Source organism: Silene latifolia, chromosome 4, assembly GCF_048544455.1.
Source record: "Silene latifolia isolate original U9 population chromosome 4, ASM4854445v1, whole genome shotgun sequence".
In the NCBI taxonomy this organism is placed as follows: domain Eukaryota; kingdom Viridiplantae; phylum Streptophyta; class Magnoliopsida; order Caryophyllales; family Caryophyllaceae; genus Silene; species Silene latifolia.
This window is the reverse complement of record NC_133529.1, coordinates 8,486,792-8,509,262: the sequence shown is the minus strand read 5'-3', so window position 1 is coordinate 8,509,262 and position 22,471 is coordinate 8,486,792. Positions and strand designations below refer to the sequence as shown.

The following is a 22,471-nucleotide window of genomic DNA, read 5'->3' as shown; positions in this document are numbered from 1 at the left end:
TCATCCCATGTTCAATATATACAGCCAATATCGGGTCTTACAGAAATTTCTAGTCATGTACAAATCTCTAAAATGGGGGGTCTAGTGAATAACATCAATAAAATGATATACAATTTATTTTTATAGAAAAAAAAAATTTAATTCACAAGTTATATTTGACACATAAAAATTCTTGCATTTTCAACACAAGTTCATGTATTTTGTTATTTCGTATGTAACCATAAGAGTATCGAGATACACGAAACCCACAATTTTATCATGATGTAATTTTGCATTACATGGAAATCAAAATCCTTTATGTTTTGAATAATTTGTTTTAACATTATCTAAAGGAAATCTAATACAGAGTATTTATTTTACACAAAAAAATTAGACCGAAAAGAGTGTAATGAGACTTTTTTCTCGCTCTCTCTACTACTTCAAGGATTTCATGGGTTAATTAGGTAAGGACAACGAATTAGCAACAAAATAAAGGATTTCAATCACTAAATCTTCCCTCCATTTTTTTTAAGACTAAGGCTATGTTCATTTCGGCTGAAACGAGCTGAATTGAATTGAATGTGATAAGCTGAATTGAATAAATTGAATAGAGCTGAGATGAAATGAATAGAGCTAAAGTAAGAGTTAATTTTGTACAAAAATGAGCTGAACATAACTGATTAAAACTGATCCGACCTGAACTAAATAGAGCTGAGAATGAGATAAACTAAAATTAGTTGAAATTAAGCAGGAAAAAACAAGGCCTAAATCTTCCTTCTTAATCGACTATACAAGGGAAGAACAGGGGCGCCCCGTAGATTGTGCAGTTCAGTTCGCCGTAGCGGGGGCCCATAAGAAAAAGAGCCACAAAATTTGAGTCCAGCCTTTGTTCCGCATATTTAATGATAAGGCCCAACATGTGGCCCATCTAACTAACCATCTGTTTATTGGCTTTTCCTCATCTTTGTTATTTCTTCTGTTTTTTTCTATCTTTGACACCTTTTATTTGTATGTTAAAGAACACAAATTCTCATCTAAGATGGATATCCATATGGTTGAATATAACAAAAGCAGAATGTATTGAAAAAGGTAAAAGATTTGTCCTATATACCCATGTGGGTAATATTTGAACCGTCTTAAGTTTAAAACCGATAATATCATCTTAAGCAAGACTAGTTATTAAAAGAAACTTATATAAACTTATTCCAATTTTATTGAAGTTACCTCCTCCATTCCAATAAGTTATTATTTATTTTACATATGACTTTTTTTTTTATCATTAATCTTTTATTTGTTTTTGGTTTTACTATATCAATAATTCGTTAATTTATCTGTATATGTTAGGGGAAATGCATAGTTTCATTGTTTTATCTCTCAATTTTATTGAGTAATATAGTTGATAAATTACTCCGATTGACTTATTCTTAGGGTCGCTACTCAAATCTAACAGTGAAAATTATACCTTAAATATACAGTGTTATGTGTTAGAATTTCGATATCTTTTCTCAGATTTAATTAAGTTGATTCATGAAAATGAAGAACGAAGAAGGGTCATTTCTAGTTCGTGGAGGAATTAGTATTTAGTGGTCGTAATTTAGGGCCTCGAGTGAATACTTCGAACATGATCTCTAGTGTATCAACACCGATAGATAGACTAACGTTCTCAACCCTTGAGACGACCTCGAAATATATATAGAAAAACACCTTTTTACTTTTATTGTACGTATGAGGTAAGATGGATTTCTACAACTGAAAATGTATAGAGAAACGCAGGTGCAAAATCGTCGCTTCATAACTTTTTTCAACTAAAAAGGGTATTGGGTGCAAAATGTAACATGAGCAAATAATTTGGATGTAAATTAAAAAAAAAAAAAATAATCTAGGGGTAATTGAAAAAAGTTGATGGGCCGGTATAATTGATAATTTACTCTTTTTCTTATGCATGGCAAAAGTACAGCAATAAGTCTTGCTTGTGACGGGTCGGATCTTGCGACGGGTATTTTGTGAGTGGAAATGGGTAGAGGGGACAAGGTGGACACCCACCCCATGTGCTCCTTCTCTCACCCCCCATGGGTTTTTTGTGAGACAATATGGTACCCGTCTCTTGTTTGTGACGGATACCCTCCGTCACAAATAAGAATTTGTGAAAGTACATAGCTTGTTGCCTTATTTTACCAAAAGTAAATATTTTGCCTATATATGCTATGAGGTAACATAACTTCATGGCTAAGTTTTCTAATCTTATATCTTATATAAAAGGAAAGAAATAAGTGTTTTCAATTTATTGTAATAAGATATTCCAATTTCCCATAAAAACATTCATTAATTCTTTCCTTTTTTGTTTTCTTATCCTATGCCTAGTGGACATAGGTTAGAAAAACCCTATATAAAAAAAAGAATAGGGGTTTTTTGATTTTTTGACATGCTTGTGCCCTTTGCCTATAGCAATATTTACGGTCAATGCCACTTTAGTATTATTTTCTGTTTTTCTTATGTTTTACTCCTTCCACAGCCTAAAACTACTTCTTCCTCTTTCAATGAGATCATTTTCTGTTTCTCTTATGTTGACTCCTTCCACCGCCTAAAACTTCTTTTTCCTCTTTCAATCGATTCTTATACATACATATTCGGTTGTTTCAAAGCGATCAATTCCTCTTCCTTTTACAACTCCTAATTCAATTATTCAATCAATCCTTGCAGTTCAGCCTAAAAAATTCAATTAGGGTTTCGTCTATAGTTTACTACACATTATCCGATCAATAAATCGTCAATTTTTTGAAATATCAGTTTATTGTGTTTGGTTTAATTTCTTTAAACCCTAATTTTAATTTTGAGGTTCATTTCATTACGAGGACTTTGCGGCAGTGTTTTATATTTTATAGAGGTGGGACATTTACAGTGATGGTAGCCCTTCAATTGTTATGGGATATTTCACATATACAAGGTAACCAATTACATTCCAAATTTTTTTTGTGTAGTGCATACCAAGTGTTTGTGTAATTGTCTCATAGAAATGTGTATTGTTACTTACGAAATTACTAAGTATCAATCGATATGTCGTATTTTGTTGTAGATAGTAATTGTTGTACTTAGTTATTGCCTTCAGTATTTTGTGGGAAATGTTGAAAGAGCACACTTACATTCGACCTTACTAACTATAGGAGTATCATGTTGTATAAGTTACGTGTTTTCAAAACCACTGTCCTGTTTTCGGTAGGTCAGTTGCTTAACTTTTCAATTTGTCGTTGATACTCATTTCTTGTACTTCCATTTCTCCTGTGTTTGTTTTCCTCTGCTTTTATTCATTTCATTATATTGTTACATTGTTAAATGCGATAGAAAAACGAATAAATGACTTGGTTGCCTGTGCTATTAAAGCCTAGCGATTTGCTCCATACAGATGGTTTATGGTTTCTGACATGCGTTTCCTACTGTCTTCACTTCATGTATATTATTGTTTGTTTACTTGGATGAGAAAAATGGTGGGAGCTAATATTTTGTTGGTAACATGATAATTTTGCAAGTATTTCTGTTTTAAAATTTAGGTAGGGATATTCACTGAACACAACCGCCAAGTGCTTAGTGAATTGCCAAATCAGGCATTTAGTCGGTTCGTCTGTCTTTTACTTCCTCGCCTTTTCCTTGTAAATTTCAAGTTGTTTAATTTCCCCTCTTCCCTCAATTATCTTATTCCCTCAGTGTTCCAAATGTCAAGCATCTATTTTGCTTTTCTAGGAGTATAGATGTTTGGCGGAGACTTCTTATCAGATTGCTACTTTCTTAGGGTTTGATTGAATTAAAAACGTTTTGTTTACTAAACTCGTGAGAATGTACAAGTGTTTTGCCAATTTTAATACTTTTTTTGTTTTAGTTATTGGGTGAGATGATTAATTGATTTCGGATGTTTAAAAGTTCTTAAATTTGGGAGGGTTGTTTTTGCTTGCTTCGTTTTGTTTATTGAGTCTAGAAAATGACGTTTAACAGGTAGTAAAGAATAAGAGTATTTTGAAGCAATTTTTCATTAGTGAGTCGTAAGTAAAGCCATGCCACGTGTGAGACCAACCCAAATGGTTGGAACTTCGAAGTATTCCTTATATAGTTTTGGGTTAATGATTGGTCTCACATGAAAGCGTTTGTGTTGTTTGATATTGGTAGTTGATGTCGATTTTGCATTGTCGGTTTTCTTGTACCAGGATTGAATGTGCTGGTAATCCTATCCGGCTCTCTGTCATAATATCAATGCAGAGGTCAGGTAGTGGATGGTTCGAGACATTGTTGAATAATCATGCCAATGTTAGCTCCAATGGTGAGATATTCTCTATCATAGACAGAAGAGTCAATATATCTCCATTATCAAGACTCTTGATAAGGTTTTAAATCTGGAATGGTTCACTAGCTCGTCAAAGAATGAATGCTCAACAACTTTTGGTTTCAAATGGATGTTAAATACTTAAATCTGGTAAATAAGCAAAATGGTTTTAGATTTTGGATAGTAAAAACTTACTTTAAAAATGCAATTTATACTAAGATTGATGAACCTATACTAGAGAAGGCAATAGGGTAACCATCTTATCACTTTGATCTATAATTTTTAGTACCTACATAAGCTACATCTACTTTGTCGTTTATCATACTGCTTCGTTACTTTGTAGAATGCAGATCGAATGGCTTTCTGTGTGTTTTACTAAAAAAAAATCATGATAAAACAACCTTAAAAAATGAATTAAGAATGTCAAACCTATTACTAGGAGTCTAAGATTGTAAAACGTGGGTGAGTAGGTTGTATAAGCATATGACAATTTCTTCTGGTTTCCATATGCCTTATAATGTACTATTGCCTATTAGTTCATACATGCATGTTTTTTTTTCTTATGATAATGTGATTTTTTACGCAGCTCTACCATTTGAGACCAGATTATTTTGCATGTTATATCATGGTTCACAAGGGAGGCTATTCAGGGAGAAGTTGGATACCGCGTGCGAAGCCTCGGCTTTCCAGCTAGTTACTATAAATAGAAGCTGTAGCCTTTGATAAGTAAGGACAAGAAGACACAAGCTGTCTTTATAAAAAAGCAAAAAGACGAAACATTAAAATAAACCTATTAAAAACATGTATGTAACCCAACAAAAGAAACATTTAAAAAGACAAAAGAATGGTGGCCAGAAACTATCATATCATCCCTCATCCAAATTCTTTGTAGTAGCTTATAATTCCATAGGGTAATATAAGCTAGAACAAGTTGTATTTATTGATCAACAAATGAATTAAAAACATTGGATGTGTTTCACTGTTTGGGGAAATGGTATTACAAATGGTCCTAAACCTTAATTTGGTACACTACATTAAATTCATCTTATAGTGTATTCTCCCGTTTCAGTCGTTTGTTTACTTTTAATTAAAATACTCATAAAAAAGAATATAAAAAATAAACAGGTGACCGAGACAACGGGAATAATAATTAAAAATGTAAGACGATATAATGAGGTGATTATTATTAATGAAATTGATTACAATATATAGTAGACTGTCTTGGAGATACTCCAAAAATAGTATTCCATAATAATATCTTTACTAATATATTAATCAATCTACTATTCTTTAATACACCCCCTCAATCAAAGCGGTAGTAAACAGTAGTTGATAATGGCGTGGTAGATGAACCGAGGTATTGTTGTCGACGCTTGAACCGAATGTAGTGCCTTGCGCTTGTCTTGATCATGCCATTAAAAGAAGCCACACATACTAATAACACTAATAAGACTAAATATGTACGAGAGTCGAAACAACTCGTAAAACACAAAACTAAAGCGTTAAGGTGCACGAGGACTGTAGCAACTCGTGAAACACCGACTGTATAAGAAAAAAAACAAATGATGCACGAGGACCGAAGCGAACTCATGAAATACCGAAACTGTAAAGAATAGAAGTTGTTGCCAGTTAATCCAAATTCAAATTGATTAATAATGCTTTGTAGTTCTTGGTCATTTACTCCTTCCCAGTATGAACTCCCACCATTATCCTGAAAATGACATCATTTTGTTTATTAGTCTGGTCATGTACAATAAGTTTAAAAATGTTATAATTTCTACTTAATTAGTTGATGTTACAAAACATAATTTTGGCATATTACAATGATGTTACATAATATTGTCGGACGTGATTTTTGAACCTTATTACTAATTAATGGTTACGATCTTTTTTTTTGCATGGAATCTTCCTCTTTGGATCGTACTCCAAGGTCGTCATGGACTCGTGGTTATAGTTAGAGTACTTACTACAAAGATTTATCCTGATATTCCTGAATATAAACATTGTCTAATTATATTTTGATAATCGAATTCTAGAGACCAAATTAAACTACAGGGTCATCAAACTTTTACCACTCGATAATTAAGTTAGTTAATATTATTATTCGAGTTTATCCAAATTACAAATTATTAGAATCGAGAGGGGAGGAATTTATAAAGGGAATTGTTATTGATAATTCGTTCGTTGTGCTTCGATACAATGACTCGATCATATATATATAACCAAACACACGAGCTTAGAATATAATCTAGAATATTCTAAATATTCGATAACATCTCATTTATTCTATATGACATATTACAATATGTCATATTCCTAAATTACGATATCTCGATATCTCGACATATTCCAACATCCCCCCTCAAACTCATGGCAATTTGTAAAAAATTCCATGAGTTTGCACACAAAAACAAAAAAAAGGTAAGAAGAAAAAGAGTTCAATTTCTTCGACCTCCGATCTTCAATACTTCGATAGGAACGGGAACGTCGCTGTTTTTCGAACCCGTCAAAACGATCAATATTTTCGAATTCGTAGAAATTTCATGGTCAAGAACGCCGCAATTTTTCGAACTTGACTTCGTTAAAAAACGGAAAAGTATCCGTCATATCGAATCGATGGAGAACTCGTTTGTACTCCCAATGAAAGAATTAGATAGATAAAGCCATATAATTCTACGAGTGATGCAATTGCACGGAACCAGAAACGATTTTGTGTGGGGATGATCTTTTTTTTTTTTTTTTTTTTTTAAGATCGTGAATCAAATTAGACGTAATAAACGACATCTCGCCGATGGGTGCTATACATTAATCATAACCCCACCGGCAGGCAGCGGAATTTCGTATATTTAGGCCTCAAGAGCGTGAGGCTCTGATACCATATTAGAATTGGAGATGGGAGAAATTCATAAAGCAAATCGTTGTATTATTGATAATAGTTCGTGTCTCAAATGATTACATTGTCTCGACATTTATAGTACTCCCGAGATCTAAATCGTATCAACTATTATAGGCAACATATATATAATAAGTTTATTCCTAATATTATATTATTCCGATTACGATATATTGTAATATACCGTAATATCTTCTAACATCCCCCCTCAAACCCATGATAATTTGTCTAAATTTCCATGGGTTTGCAAGGTAGACAAAGAGAAACGGCTCTCTTTTCGAATCGGTTTCGTCGGGCGGGAACATATCGTCGCTTTTCGAACCCACCAAATCGTTGAAACCCGCCAATTGGTTTTGGGATGGAACCTCCTTGGACTTGTAAACTGGACACTCTCTCCTCCTCGATGGGTGCGGCCCAGGCCCGTGTGCGATTATAACATGGTATCAGAGCCCAAGGTTTAGTCCTGGGTTGTGAGGCGAATACGGGTTCGAAAAGCAACGACGTTCCCGTCCGGCGAAAAACTGGGCCACTATTCTGCAGGTCCGAAAAACGACGACGTTCCTACTCCACGAAACAGGTTCGAAAAATTGCGGCGTTCCTGTCGATCGATCGAAAAGGAGACCTTACATGTGAGGGGGCGTGTGAAGAATCACATGTAGGTCTCCCACATCGGAGAAATAGAGAAGAGTGATCTAGTTTATAATCCAAGGGGCTACTCCTCCCATAGCCAATTGGTTTTGGGATGGAACCTCCTTGGACTTGTAAACTGGACACTCTCTCCTCCTCGATGGGTGCGGCCCAGGCCCGTGTGCGATTATAACATGGTATCAGAGCCCAAGGTTTAGTCCCGGGTTGTAAGGCGAAGACGGGTCTGAAAAGCGACGACGTTCCCGTCCGACGAAAAGCTGGGCCACTATTTAGCGGGTCCGAAAAGCGACGACGTTCCCGCCCAACGAAACAGGTTCGAAAAATTGCGGCGTTCCTGTCGATTGATCGAAAAGGAGACCTTACATGTGAGGAGGCGTGTGAAAGAATCACATGTAGCTCTCCCACATCGGAGAAATAGAGAAGAGTGATCTAGTTTATAATCCAAGGGGCTACTCCTCCCATCGCCAATTGGTTTTGGGATGGAACCACCTTGAACTTATAAAGTGGACACTCTCTCCTCCTCGACGAGGGTGCGGCCTAGGCCCATGTGCGATCTAATACAAATGACCATTTAACTTGGGAAATAAGCACTAAAACATGAATTTGTATAGGTGAAGGTTTATTCATATTAGAAATGACCTTTCAACTTTTCAAGTTGTTAAATATATATAAGCACCTATGTTATTCTGACTCATTTTAGAATTGTCATGTTTGACACGTATTAGAGTGCCAGATTCGGTTATTTTCCCCTGAAATTTTCAATTTTTTTTTGTCTAAAATAAAGTGTCCGACACACGACACGTGACTATAGTGAAGTGTCGAAGGAACATAGAGATAAACATTAAAAGATGAATTTGTATATATATTACCTCTAAAAGAAGGAAATTTGGGTTAAGCTCATTTTGAAGTAAATTGGTTGAGGCATCAAGATGAGGATTATTAGGGAAGGTTGGCCTTAATGTAGAGCTAGTAGCAGGACTGGCAGTAGTGGATTGCATTAATGGAATTGATAATCCCATATTATTGTTCATCATACCCTGAATTTTCAAGTTAGGGATCCAAAAAATAATTAGTCATCAAATTTTTATGTATTAACTTGCAAGTTATATCCTTCTAAATTATTGACAAATAGTTTAGACTGTTTTATAAACTCTATGTACCTGTACTTCTGTTTCGAATATCATCGGGTCAATCCCGGATGTGTAAACCGTTGGGTCCAAAGAAGCAAGCTTCATTAACAAGAACTGTGATAAAAGCCAAATAATTAGGGTACGCGATAATAAGCTAATTAAAGAAAGATTTACAAGATTATTTCATTAATATAATGATACTAGTTTAGCAAACAAATCATCACGGCTTTAATTATTGTGTTAATAATAATAGTAACGGAGAAACGAGGACATTATCGCGAACATAAAATGACCGATAATTCTAGCATAATTAAACTATATATATACCTCGACTTGATTTTGTAAGGATTGCACATAATTAATAATTTCGTCCAACACAAGGGCCTTCCCTATGACCTAAAGGTAGATAAAAGACACATGATGAAGATGTTAGTGAGAAGATAAAAGACACATGATTAATAATGTAGGGTTTTTCTAACATGTGCCCTAAGGACACAAGATAGAAAATCCGAAAAATGTAAACCTTCACAATTAAGCTAGCCCACCTTGTCACAACCAGGCACAAGAGCTTGAAGTGTCCTTATCTTTTCATTGATTTTTTCTCTCCTAACCTATATATCATTCATTAATGAGAAGACAATTCATGTCAGTTGGCTGTTTTTAAGTTAACGTGGATAAAAAGTAACCATTTTACGATAAAATGAAACATTGTTTTATAAAAAGTTTTCACTAGTTTCGTCCAAAATGAGTGAACAAATGTAAGAATAGTGAAAAGACTAAAATACCCTTTCAGCTAAGCTGTGACTGTCTGTGGCTTCACCTCTCCTTGTTCTTACATGAATGTAACCCTTTGGAGGTTCTTCATTGACATTGTTTTTTTCATTTTTGTCTTTTTTATCATCATTCATCGATCCTTTTTCTTCCTTCAATTTCTTGGATTTCACATCCTAAAATATAAATTATGTAAATAATTAAGTGATAATACCCATTTCGAAATTCGACTATTACCAAGGTATGTATGTAACTTTATCCGTCACATTTTTTCTAAATTTAGTCACGAGAACAATTTTATCCCTACCAGATTCTAAAACATTCGCAACTAAGTGGTCAAATTTTGATCATTTAGTAAATGATAGTAGCACTAACCATAAGAAGATTCCAAAATGCTAATTAGATTGATCAAGACTAACGGTAAGATTATTTGTAGTCATTAAATAAGATTTTGGTAAGTTTTGAGATAAGACTCACTCAAGATTACCAATAATCTACCCTCATTAGGGCTGGGCACCAGTCCAAAACTGGACCAGATCGGACCCGGTTTGGACCAGAAAAATCTCGGACCGGATTATAAAAATTCCAGACCAGGACCAGACCTGAAAAATTCCGGTCCAAGACCGGACCGGATTAAGTAGTCCTTCAATGTATTTTTAATTAATATTTTAAGGAAAAAAAAAATTCCGGTCTTTCCGGTCCAAGACCGGACCGGACAGGACCGAAAACTGGAATCTTAAAAAATGGTAGACCGGACCAGAAAATTCCGGTCCTGGTCCGGTAGATTCCGATTCGGACCGGTCCATTTTTCCAGTCCGAACCGGATGTTGCCCACTCCTAACCTTGGTGTTGACAAAATCTTAAGTTGAGTCTTGGAAATCCAAGACTCAACTTATGACTTTGGATGAGTCTTAACCTCACCATGAATGAAAATTATCTAATGAGTGGATCTTATGTGTCATTTCTTTTGTAAATAAAAAAGAATTGAAATGAAAAAATAGAAAAGTAGAGTTGAGGTGAATCTGACAGATAATGTATTAAGTCTAAGGTGAGTCAAAAACGAGTCTAAATAATAAATAAATAATAAAAGTTAGAGGAAAAATCATGTGATAGAATCTTAGTGATAACCTTACTCGTTGCCCAGACATTTTAACCTAAACATGATTGGTGTTGACGTCCATAGTCAATAATTCAAAAATTGACCATGTTACTTTATACTAGAATCTCATGTTTATAAACTCTGCCGGTCAAATAAATTTAAGAGACCCAATTTTAAAAGAATACTTGAGGTCCCATGTAATAGAAAATAGATACGGAGTATTTTATAATATAGATATTTAGCTAATTAGCATAGTTTTGAGAACGTTTTGAACTTGTTATTAGGCGGCCATGCTTAAGCTTAACGTACAATACTACCTTAGAATTAGCAGAATTTAAGGAAGACCCATTTTTAGACATCCACTTGTTATCAGCAGGAACCACCCAATTTTGAGTGACTTGCTCACCACTTAAAGCTTTTTCAGCCATTAATAAACCATGTGTGCTCTGTTTTTCTATCATACAAGTTTCATTATTATGAATGCTATATTGTTCAACACAGCTATTTTCATGAGCACTAGTCTCAAATGAAGAACCCTCTTGATTACTTTGATAAATCCCGAAAGATGAGTATAACTGATGATAATTTGGGATAAATTCAGTAGGCATAAGGGTAGTGTCAGGAAGAAATGCAGGTTGTTGGTATGATGAAAAAGCTGCCATTATTTATGAAATTTCAGAGAATTTTGGTGGTGATGTTTGATTGATGTTTTCAGGTGATTGAGCTATTTATAAAGTTTGTAGAAGAAAGAGAAACACACTCAATATGTTTTTAACTAGATTGATTCTTTAGGGTTGGGATTAACTTATCTCATCCTTTTGAATGAGTGAGGTAAGTTGAAGCCACCGGCTTTCAAGGCACCTCGAAAGTGTTATGTCCAATATATAGATGCCATAAAAACAACAACTTTATTGGTTTCACGAAAATAATGTTAAAGTTGGATTTACGAGTTCAAGTACACAACCTTTATACAATGAGTTATTACAAAAAAGTGAATAAAGATGATGCTCTTTAAAACCAATTTGACTATGATAACAACAATTAGACCAGGTTAACGATTCATTTTGTTCGGGTTCTGATCAAGACATCAAGTTAATGCGTATTGAAGTTACTCGAGTCCGCCTTCGTTTCGATTTCAGTTCAATTTAGTTCATGTTCTTTTGGTTTTAGTCAAACTAATCATAATGAGGTATTTCGGATTGAGTTCGGATCAAAACGGGACGAGCCAATATTAAATCCGGTGAGTATAGATCATAATGCTATTGAGTTCGTTACGAATATAATAATTCAAATATATCACAATTAAACAAAGAAATAACTAGAAATTAACAAAGTGATAGTGTTCTTATAAGAATATGAGTTTCTTTTAATTTGCGCCAGCCGTTTCAGTTTGAAAAAGTTCAAATATACTTAGATTCGCTTTTCATCGCGTAACCAGTTAAATTTAATTTGATCCCTATTAAATCGAATTTTGGGTGCAACTCAAGCAACTCATAATCGAGTTTTCAATCATATATTAATAATCAGTTTTTTGGGATCAAGTTCACTTGGTCATGAATCATGATTAGTTATAGCTAAGAAACTATCAAAGGTATTTTTAAGAAAAATGAATAAAAAGTTTTCCCACGTGCAAAGAACTCTCATGACTAAGGGTTTGTCTGAAATCCATGGAATAATTCGGGGGTAAATTTTAATTGGGTGATAATTACCGGGGAAGTTAATTACTTGGGTAATGAATTCATTGATGATAGGTTTGGCATATAAGGGTAATGATTACTTAGTAGATGTTTTACTCTCTTAATCATTACCCAAGGGGAATGGTGGGTAATGTATTACCCTTTTATGAGGGTAATAGATTTAGAAGATAAATAATTACTCTCATGTCAAACATGAAAAATGCATCTTACTTATCACTCTCCATATTCATTCCCCTCCTTTTACTCTAAATCAAAACAAGCCTTAAAGGTATAAGTGAGATTTGGTGCAAATTTAGGTATCGTTTGGCTGATCAAGGAATTGGATTAAGACCAAAAAATCTAATTCATGAATTCGAGAAGTTGTTTAGTTGTGGATGTAGAACTTAATTCCACAGGAGTTTTCAACCATCTAGGGGGAGTAGGTAATACAAATATACAATTTCCCCATTTATGTAGCTTTTCGAAATTCCTATGATTATTAACAAAAAATTGACAACCAAACACCCTCCCCTTTTTGCAATTCACGGAAGTTTTCAATTTCCATGATTTACAAAGAATTACCAAACGACACTTTAATCAAATTCTATTCCTCAATTAAATACAAAAATACTCTCATGACTAATGGTATAATTGAGTTTGGGGTGTCTTAGTCAATTGTTGTGTAGAAGCGTTGATACCTTATGTTCGACCTATGCTACACGTTGATACCTTCTGTTCGACCTATGCTACACTGGTGTCCAATGTATATAATAGTATGATATTGTCCACTTTGGGTCAAGCCCTCACGGATTTACTCTTGGGCTCCTTTCCTAAATGCCTCGTATTATTATATTATCTGAACACTGATAAAGAAGACCTTTAACCTTTATACTATCGATGTGGGATATGAATTTGCACTCTAACAATCCTCCCTCAAACAAAAACCATCATATTCACTCGAACCTTGATCTCTATAGAGAACTCCCACACACCGTACATCCCTAACCAAATTTCTAGGCACCCCAAGCATCACGCACCAAGTCTTGACAACCTCCCCTTAGCCGACAAACTATGCATGCTATCTAGCCATGTCACCGCCTAGCGACGTGTGAGTACTCTCACATGCTTCTGGCCTTGCATGTCCATGTGTCCTTCTTGGGACTGTGCTACACATGCATAACGAACTCATCTGCCTCCAATATACCCCCTGATTGGGTCTCGCCATCAAAAGTGCTAGAACACAATGGTCTCTAGCATCCAACCTGAAAAGGATCCACCGGACCTGTGACACCTAACCCGATAAAAGCCCACCTGATCAGCAATTCTAATACACAAATGGTCTTTGTCTCACGAGACTTATGGTACCTTTCATCCATTTTGACCTAGACCGGGCTGGCTCAAGACTCCACCTCCAGGTAGGAGTTTCATGCCTTACAGTGTACGCCACCTTTAAGTCTTGTCTCGATGTTTCACCACTGTATCGCCCATAGACTTGAGATTTGTTGCAAACAATCTATCAGATCGAGCCCATGCGTCCATGACTCGCGAATGTTATATGTTCCACTCTTCAAGCTTCACCATTTGTACGTTCTGGGGCCTAGGCCCAAGTTTAACCTTAGGCTCTGATATCATTTGTTGTGTGAAAGCGTGGATACCTTCTGTTAGGCCTCTGCTGCATCAATTTCCATTGTCCATAATAACACGATATTGTCCACTTTGGATCAAGCTCTCGCAGATTTACTTTTGGGCCCCTTTCTAAAAAGTCTTGTACTATTATATTTTGCAAACACTTATAAACTTATCTGTCACCTTTTTACCAACGATATTGGACATGAATTTACACCCTAATAGTTAAGAATTTATGGCCATTCAAAAAACGTGCAAAGCCGAAGGCCTTAGAATTCTATCCACTTTATGCTCGATCTAAGTTCAATATTAGCTTTAGGTAGCCATTAGTGGGGCACCTTTAATTTGTATATGAACTGTCATATAGAAAGCCACAATTGGAGACTATCTTCTCCCAAAACATAACAACGGTCCATGCTAGACATGAAAAATATGATAAACCTTTTTTTTGGGGAGAAGAAAAATACCGAGTATGATTTCATTACAATTAAATGACAATCTACCTCGATATGTCTTATGGACTCGTTATAGAGTTTGATTGACTAAAGCATAAGAATTAAATGGGTTCGGAATGATGAACACCAAGAATGATACTAGGCCGCGAAGTCATTTTAGTTCGCAAGTGGTGTAAGCCACCATAGAACAAAATTCAGCTTCGGTATAAGCCCAGAGTCCAGACATAGTATTTTGTTTCTTTGTTTTCCAAGAGATATGGGAGTTACCAAGGAAGACAAGATATGCAGTTGAAGACCTTTGGGCTTTGACTAAGACGACAATTAGACCAATTGGCATAACAATAGGTTCGGAGTTGGAGATCACAATTGGGCCGTACAAGAATGCCTTGACCCAGACTATATTTTTGTAGGTAGCGGATTACTTGAAGAGTAGCATGCATGCAGGGCCGGCCTTTAGCATGTGCGGGCCACGCGGCCGCACAGGGCCCCCGAAATTTTGGGGCCCAATAGCGCATGACAAAGTTTAGATAAAAATTGATGCGACTTAATATCAACGTATAGTGGCCCAGTGTTTACTTAGCGCTCCATTAGTCCTTCTCTATGTGCTTGAACACCCAGGTTTCAAATCCCCATGTCTACAATTTTGACAATTGAATATGATGTTGTTGGTTTAATTTAATTTCGATTTTTTTTTGCTACATTTCTTATTTCTTTCTTTTTTAAAAAAAAAATTCTTATAACCAAAATTTGTCTAGAAATACATAAAAATAGAATATCAACATTATTTTTGTTTACCTTTTATATTCTTTGTGAGAAATATTTTATGCAAGATAAAAAATGATTGATGCAAAGGAATTACAAGTGAAATCGACTTTTAACGTTCTAGTTCTTTCTTAAAAAAAACCTTATGATTTAGCATATTAGAGTGTAACTAGTAATAACATAAGTAAAGTTGTACTGGGGCCCATTTTTTAAATTTTGCACAGGGCCTCTGAAATCTCGGAGACGGCCCTGCATGCATGAATTGCAAAAGTCACAAACATTTACAGTATGTGGAAATTTAAGTCATTGCAAAAGTCATCACGTTTTTGCATCCTAAACAACTTACTTTATCTATGTACATAGTATCGGATGACCAAGGACATGCATGATGCATGAGTCAGTCACTTTGGAGCTGGCCTGGATGAAGAAAAATTTGAAGTAGTAGTTTCAAAATTATTAAATGGAATACGACACGCATCATGTGTTAAATTTAACAACGGCATCTCACATTGATTCAAACTAGGAGAAAAAAGTCCACAATACAAGTACAAGAGAATTCTACTCTAAATCCAATTGACAATAGAGCGAGTAAGTCATTGTCTTACATAGTGAAATACTTTTCTCTGATGATTCTCCAATATAAAATTTTACCTGTGTAACTCATATAAGCTGGAGCTTTATTCTTAACATATGCTCGGTATGAGAAGGTAACCACCACAGAATTAAAGACAAAAATGAGTTGGACACTAGTAGCTTCTTGAATTGTAAGTACATTTGTATTCACTCACTTAATGGTTTTAGTAGTTCCAGTAAGTCTCTCTGGTGACGAATATATCTACATGGGTAGATAAGATAAAAATTAGCTAAAGTCACAAATAACTTATCCTTATTTATTTATGTGGGTTTATTTTACCTGTTACAAGCTTATAACGGATACTGTTAATCACAAATGAAAATTTGTGCAGTACTTCCACTAAATGCGTACTATTACTCATATTTTAGATAGTTTCGCATGTTATATAATTATAGAGCTGGCAATGACCCGAACCATGGAATCTGCTCGAGGCCACTCTAAAGTCTAAACCCAACACGATAGAATTCAAAAATTTGGGGAATAAGAACAGACATCCCGCCTAGAGTATAATACTCCACTGAATCGAAAACGTTATTCAGGTGGGGTACCCTCTTTGAAGAGATCTATTTATAGGCTTAAAATCTGATTAGTGCTTAAAGGGATTAAAGATACTACTCATCAATGTGGTGGTCCAGGTAATTTCAACTAACTTTGTTTTTTTGCTCTCGGCTGTGTATGCTAGACCCAAGTTTCGTTTGCGTAAACTCTTATGGACTGACCTTATCACCCTCTCTCAGAATCTTAGTACCCCTTGGGTCTGTCTTGGGGATTTCAATGAAGTTTGCTGTGCATCGGAAAAATTGGGGGGTTGTGGGATCAAACCCAACAGAACTAATATGTTGAGGACTACCATGGATACTTGTAACTTGATTGATATTGGGTTCTCCGGACCCAAATTTACTTGGACTAATCGCAGACGCACTAATCCTATTCTAGAGCGCCTTGACAGGGTGTGGGTTAACCAACAATGGCTTGACCGCTATCCCAATTCCCATAATTACCACCTCACTCGCCTTTCCTCGGACCACTGCCCCATTATGCTTAGATCCACCCTCGCGACCATCTCTGCTCCAAAGACCTTTAAATTCGAATCTTTGTGGTTGTCTGACCCTTCCTTTCTTCCCCTTGTCTCCACTACTTGGCCCATCACCCTTGGCTGTGTCACAACTAAGCTCTCCTCTCTCAGCGGCATCCTTAGTAATTGGGCCCGTCGTACCTTTGGTAATTTGAATAAGACCAGAAATTCCTTTAATGCCAGACTCCTTGGCATTCAAAAGGAGCTTTGTATCCACCCCCAGTCTAGCTTCCTCCTTAATCTCAATGATTCTCTTTCCTCTGAGCTGAACCGCATTCTTGACCTCGATCACTCTTATTGGAAGGACAGAGCCCGTCTTAATTGGCTCGCCGATGGTGATTGTAATACCTCCTTCTTCCATAAATCTGTGACCGTTAGGAGAAATAGAAATCGCATCATTTCCCTCACTGACAGTGTCGGCCATGTCATTTCTGGGCAGGACGCCCTTGTTAAACACATCACAAACTTTTTCCAAAACCTTTACACCTCTGAAAAAAACCTTGTGGACCGTACCCGTCCCTCGAGTTCTTGCCATGTCACCTCTTTCTTCATCCCGTGTGAGGACGAAATCCGCACTAGCCTCTTCTCCCTCGGCTCTTGTAAAGCCCCTGGCCCGGATGGGTTTCATGCGGGTTTTTTTAAAAAGTGCTGGCCCATTCTCAAACACGACCTTGTTCCCTTCATCCAACATATCTTCGTCTCTAAGAGCATTCCCCACAACATCAACTCGACACATATTTCTCTCATTCCCAAGACTCCCTCCCCTCAATCCATTAATAATTTCCGACCCATTAGCCTATGCAACACTACCTATAAGATGGTCACAAAAATTATTGTCAACCGCCTAAAACCTCTTATGTGCAACATCATCTCCCCTAATCAAGGAAGTTCAATCCCTGGGAGAGGCACTGATTCTAATTTCATCGTTGCCTCGGAAATCCTCCACTCCATGCATACCTCAAAAAGTACAATTGGATGGTTTACCCTTAAACTTGACCTTGAAAAGGCCTTTGACCGTCTTGAATGGGATTTCATTCACTCGTGCCTTATCCAAGCTCGTATCGACCACGACACCATCTCCCTCATTATGAGCTGTGTAACCACCTCCTCTTCTCACGTTATCTTCAATGGTTCTCCTTCTCCTGCTTTCCTCCCTTCGAGGGGAATTAGACAAGGGGACCCCCTTTCTCCCTATATTTTTATCATTTGCATGGAAGCCCTCTCCTCTCTCATTCACCAATCCTGCGCCGATCTTGACTGGTGCCTCTTTCCCCTTGGTAAGGGTAGGGTGGCCTTCTCCCACCTCCTCTTTGCTGATGATATCCTCCTTTTTGGCCAGGCCTCCCAACAAAACCTCTGTGCCCTCCAAGATACCCTCCTTTCCTTCTGCGCGTCTTCGGGTCAGAAGATCAATCGCATCAAGAGTAGACTGATTTTCTCCAAACACACGCCTTCTGATAATATCAGTATGTTCGAAGCCTCCCTTGGCATCAAGTGTACTAATAACTTGGGAACTTACCTTGGCTTTCCTCTTACCTGTAAAAAACCCACGAGGGCTGACCTCCTCCACATTGTTGAGGCCATCTAATCAAAACTTGCATGCTGGAAGACCAGATTTCTTTCACGTGCTGGCCGTCTTTGTTTAATTAAGTCAACTCTAAATGTCATCCCTTCGCACTCCATGCAATGCATTCGCCTCCCGTCCTCCATTCTTCGGGATATTGATAAAATCACTCGTTCTTTCCTCTGGTCCAGCCACTCCTCGAACAGGATCCACCTTTCAAACTGGGATCTGGTCACTCTCCCCATGGCTTCGGGTGGTCTAGGTATCAAAGCCTCCCGCCCTCTGAATGACGCCTTCTCTGCTAAACTTAGCTGGAAACTTCTTTTTGACAAAACCTCCATCTCTGCCTTGGCCATCAAGAGCAAGTACTTCACCCCCTCTCCCACCCCCTTAGATCAGGTTCCCATATCTGGAAAAATGTGGGTGTCGGCTGGCCTATCCTCCAACCTCACCTTGTCTGGTCCATTGGAGACGGGCCCACCATCGGGCCGGAATGATTCTTGGTCCACCTTGACCTCTTAGAGCCTCATCTCGGGACCCTTGAGCTTTACTTCCCATAAGGCTAAGTTGTGCTCCATCATCCTAAATAACCAAAGTGGAACCTCGCTTCCCTAGATTTCCTTCTCCCCACCCTATCCTTAGCACTATCCTTGCCCTCCCTCTCCCCTCCTCGAATAGGAAGGATATCCTTACTACCTCTCTTGCTCCAAAAGAAAAATTCTCCCTAGGATCGTGCTATGCCTCTCTTCTTGCTCCTTTCCCTTCCCCTCCTTCTTTCACCTTTGACCTCCTCTGGTTATGGGACTTGCCTACACAACCCAAGATCAAATTATTTCTCTGGTTGGTGTGGTGGGACAAATTACCCCACAATGCCACCCTTCATACTCGATCCATCATTCCCTCCCCCCGCTGCAACCTGTGTGATAACCCCTCCATCCCCGAATCCTCCCTTCATATTCTCCGTGGATCGTAGTAGAGCGAGCGCGTCCGGTCTTACTTCAATGTAAAAAATTCCTTCTTCTCTCTTGACCTCCAACCGTGGCTGCACTCTAATTGCACCTCGCCTGACTCTTCTTGGATCACCCTTTTCTCCTTTATTACTTGGCGACTTTGGACATACCGTTGCACCTCTGTTTTCTCGCCTAATTCTAATCCCCCGTGCTCTCGCCTTGGTGAGAACATTTCCTCCCAAGCCTCTTCCCCCCGCCAATGCCCACACACCCACCCTTCCCCCTCTTTAGTTTGTCCTCCTTCCGCCTTTTGCTTGCGTAGCTGGGCCCCTCCTCCGTGCGATTGGTTTAAAATCAATGTTGATGCGGCTTTCTCTCCTTCTTCCTCCGTCACTAGTATTGGGTGTGTCACTAGGAATAGTATTGGGTCTTGGGTTAGAGGTTGGACCATTAGACTGGCTGCCCCTTCTCCCTTTATTTGTGAGGTGCTTGCGATTAGAGAAGGGTTGCGTTTTGTCTCGATCAACAAGTAAATTTGTGATTGCCTCGGATTGTCTTAATGCGGTCAATGCCATTACGAGTCTCCATTCGCCTTGTGGTCCCTTTGCTAACATTTTGATTGAGTGTAGGGAAAAATTAAAAGACTCATCCCATTTGAAGCTTGTATTTGAGAAAAGAAGCGCCAACAAAGTAGCGGATGCTATAGCTAAGTTTGCTCTTAAAGACACTAGCTCTCGCAATGGAGCCTTTGTTTGGGCTCATGCCCCTTTTTTTGTAATTGATTATTGTAATTCGGATTTTATTTCGGCTTGTACGACACTAAGCCCCGACTCTCCCCCGTGATGTACTTGAACTCCCTTTGTCTTTAATTTAATATGTTCATTCCGTCCAAAAAAAAAAATTGCACTTTCTTTTCTGGTTATCCATGCAAAAGAACTCCACAGTTAAACGTGCATGGTTGGGAGTAGTCTTAGGATGTGTGACCTCCTGCGAAGGTTCCCGGGATTCGCATGAGTGAGCACAAAATGCGCCGAAAAGACTCTTATTTATCTTTGGGCCATGTACATAGCCTGACGAACTACCGTGAGTGACCGCTCCCGACCCAAGGTTTAGGTCGGGGTGTTACTAAAACAATGCGAATAAGTAATGTCATAAGATAAACTCGAAAAAATTCGAATTTTTTGACTAAAAATTGGAAGATGTTCATTTTTTAGCGGGGGCAAACACCCTTACTAGCTCCCCCTAAATCTGCCACTGATTGGTGATATAACCGTCATTGATTAAATTGGTTATCAATATACGTGAAAAATGATATATATTGTAACAAACCTGTTATATACAATTAGACGAATTAGTGATGACAGAATTAGTGATTAGAGAAAAATTAGTTTTCGTAACATTCTAGAAATGGTACTTAGTTTTAGGCGAGTAGTAGTAAAACAGTAAACAAGGAAAGGAATGATCTTATATGTAACGGAAGTTGTGGCGTGACTTGAGGTCACTGTCCTAAAGTCGATTATACCCGTCTACTACACACGGACTCAATAGCATTCGACCCCCAGATTACACAACCGCTGCAAACTTCGTGTAGGATTACACAACCGCTGCAAACTTCGTGTAGGTAAGGGTGCAGATGAGAACCGCCAAAAACGTTGCCAAGACTTCAGAGAAGGAAACACTCACACTTTATCGCCCAAATAGTATCTCGAGCTCTAAGTGGTCCATTTATGGCTTTGTCGCCTTGAATTGAAAGATTAAAATGGTACAATACTATAATAAATTTGGTGCTTTGAATATGATCTTTTAGATTTGTTTAAGCTCTCGCGTGAATTGAGGGGAAGAGAGAACAGACAATACGTACGTACTGCGTACAATCGAGCAAATATGTGACAAACATACATTTATTATTATATAACTTAGATTGACACATACTATCTTTCAGGTAAGCTTTTCCTTCCATATATGCAATACAATGAACTTGTAACGGAGCAGGGTTCTGAACTTGGTTAAAATACAAGTGAATAACTCATTGATCTCATTTTCGAACACGGAACATCGTCTGTGAGATCGAGCAATTAAGCTTGAGATTATGATTTGTTGAATCAGACTTTACATGATCATATATATAGTGGCGGAAAATAGACTACTTAGACGTTGATAGTTTGAAAAATACATAATATATAGCTTCATAATACGGTTTATTTAGGTCACGGTTTATTTAGGTCACTTCCCTGATTTTTTGGTTAATTGGCGTTTTTTAGCAAATTAATTTGCGATTTAGGCGCAGTTTTAAACTATTTTGCCCCAATAGTTCCACGTCATCACTTTCATTTTTTTTTTTTCCAATTTTTATACAAGCTCCTTGTCATTTTTCAGATGATCGATGAAGTAAGTTTATGAAAAACAAAAGCTATGGGAAGCCATGAAAGGAAGAAGCGTTTTTTATCTTTGTTTTTTGCACTTTTAGAAAATAGGGAAGAGGAGAAGCCGCTAGGGAAACTAGCGGCTTTATATAAAAACACGAAAAAAAAATACAAGTGATGACGTGGACCCAATGGCCCAAAATAGTTTGAATCCGATCCTAAATCGCAAATTAATTCGTGAAAGGACCCCATTTACCCAAAAAATTCCACTTCCCTTCAATATTCAAGGAAATATATAGTACGATTAATATGCATGCATGAGATGTTTACTACGTTATGTTTCCAGGGATTTGCCAGCTAATAATAAGTAACTTGTGAAATAAACGTCATGTCTGGGTTGGGTTTGGCACGGGTTACTTAAATGGTGGCACTAATGTCGCCCAAATTGACAAATTGGTAAAAGAATCTAAGAGGTGATGGACAAATTTGTAAAAAAAAGTTTTTGTTTGGTCAAAATATGGTCCGTAAATACCGTCA

The 22,471-nt window shown here is 37.3% G+C and overlaps 1 protein-coding gene across 1 annotated transcript; it reads right to left on the bottom strand.

Moving 5' to 3' along the window:
• Nucleotides 1-5,790: 5,790 nt before the first annotated feature.
• Nucleotides 5,791-11,525, bottom strand: LOC141653854 (basic helix-loop-helix protein 80-like). Its single transcript, XM_074461723.1, has 8 exons — nt 11,147-11,525; nt 9,745-9,906; nt 9,505-9,570; nt 9,287-9,355; nt 8,990-9,073; nt 8,699-8,866; nt 5,887-5,999; nt 5,791-5,830 (listed from the first exon to the last, which is right to left on the bottom strand). The coding sequence occupies exons 1-8, from the start codon at nt 11,489-11,491 to the stop codon at nt 5,791-5,793; spliced, it is 1,047 nt and encodes a 348-aa protein (XP_074317824.1). The 5' UTR covers nt 11,492-11,525.
• Between the last annotated feature and the right edge of the window lie 10,946 nt (nt 11,526-22,471).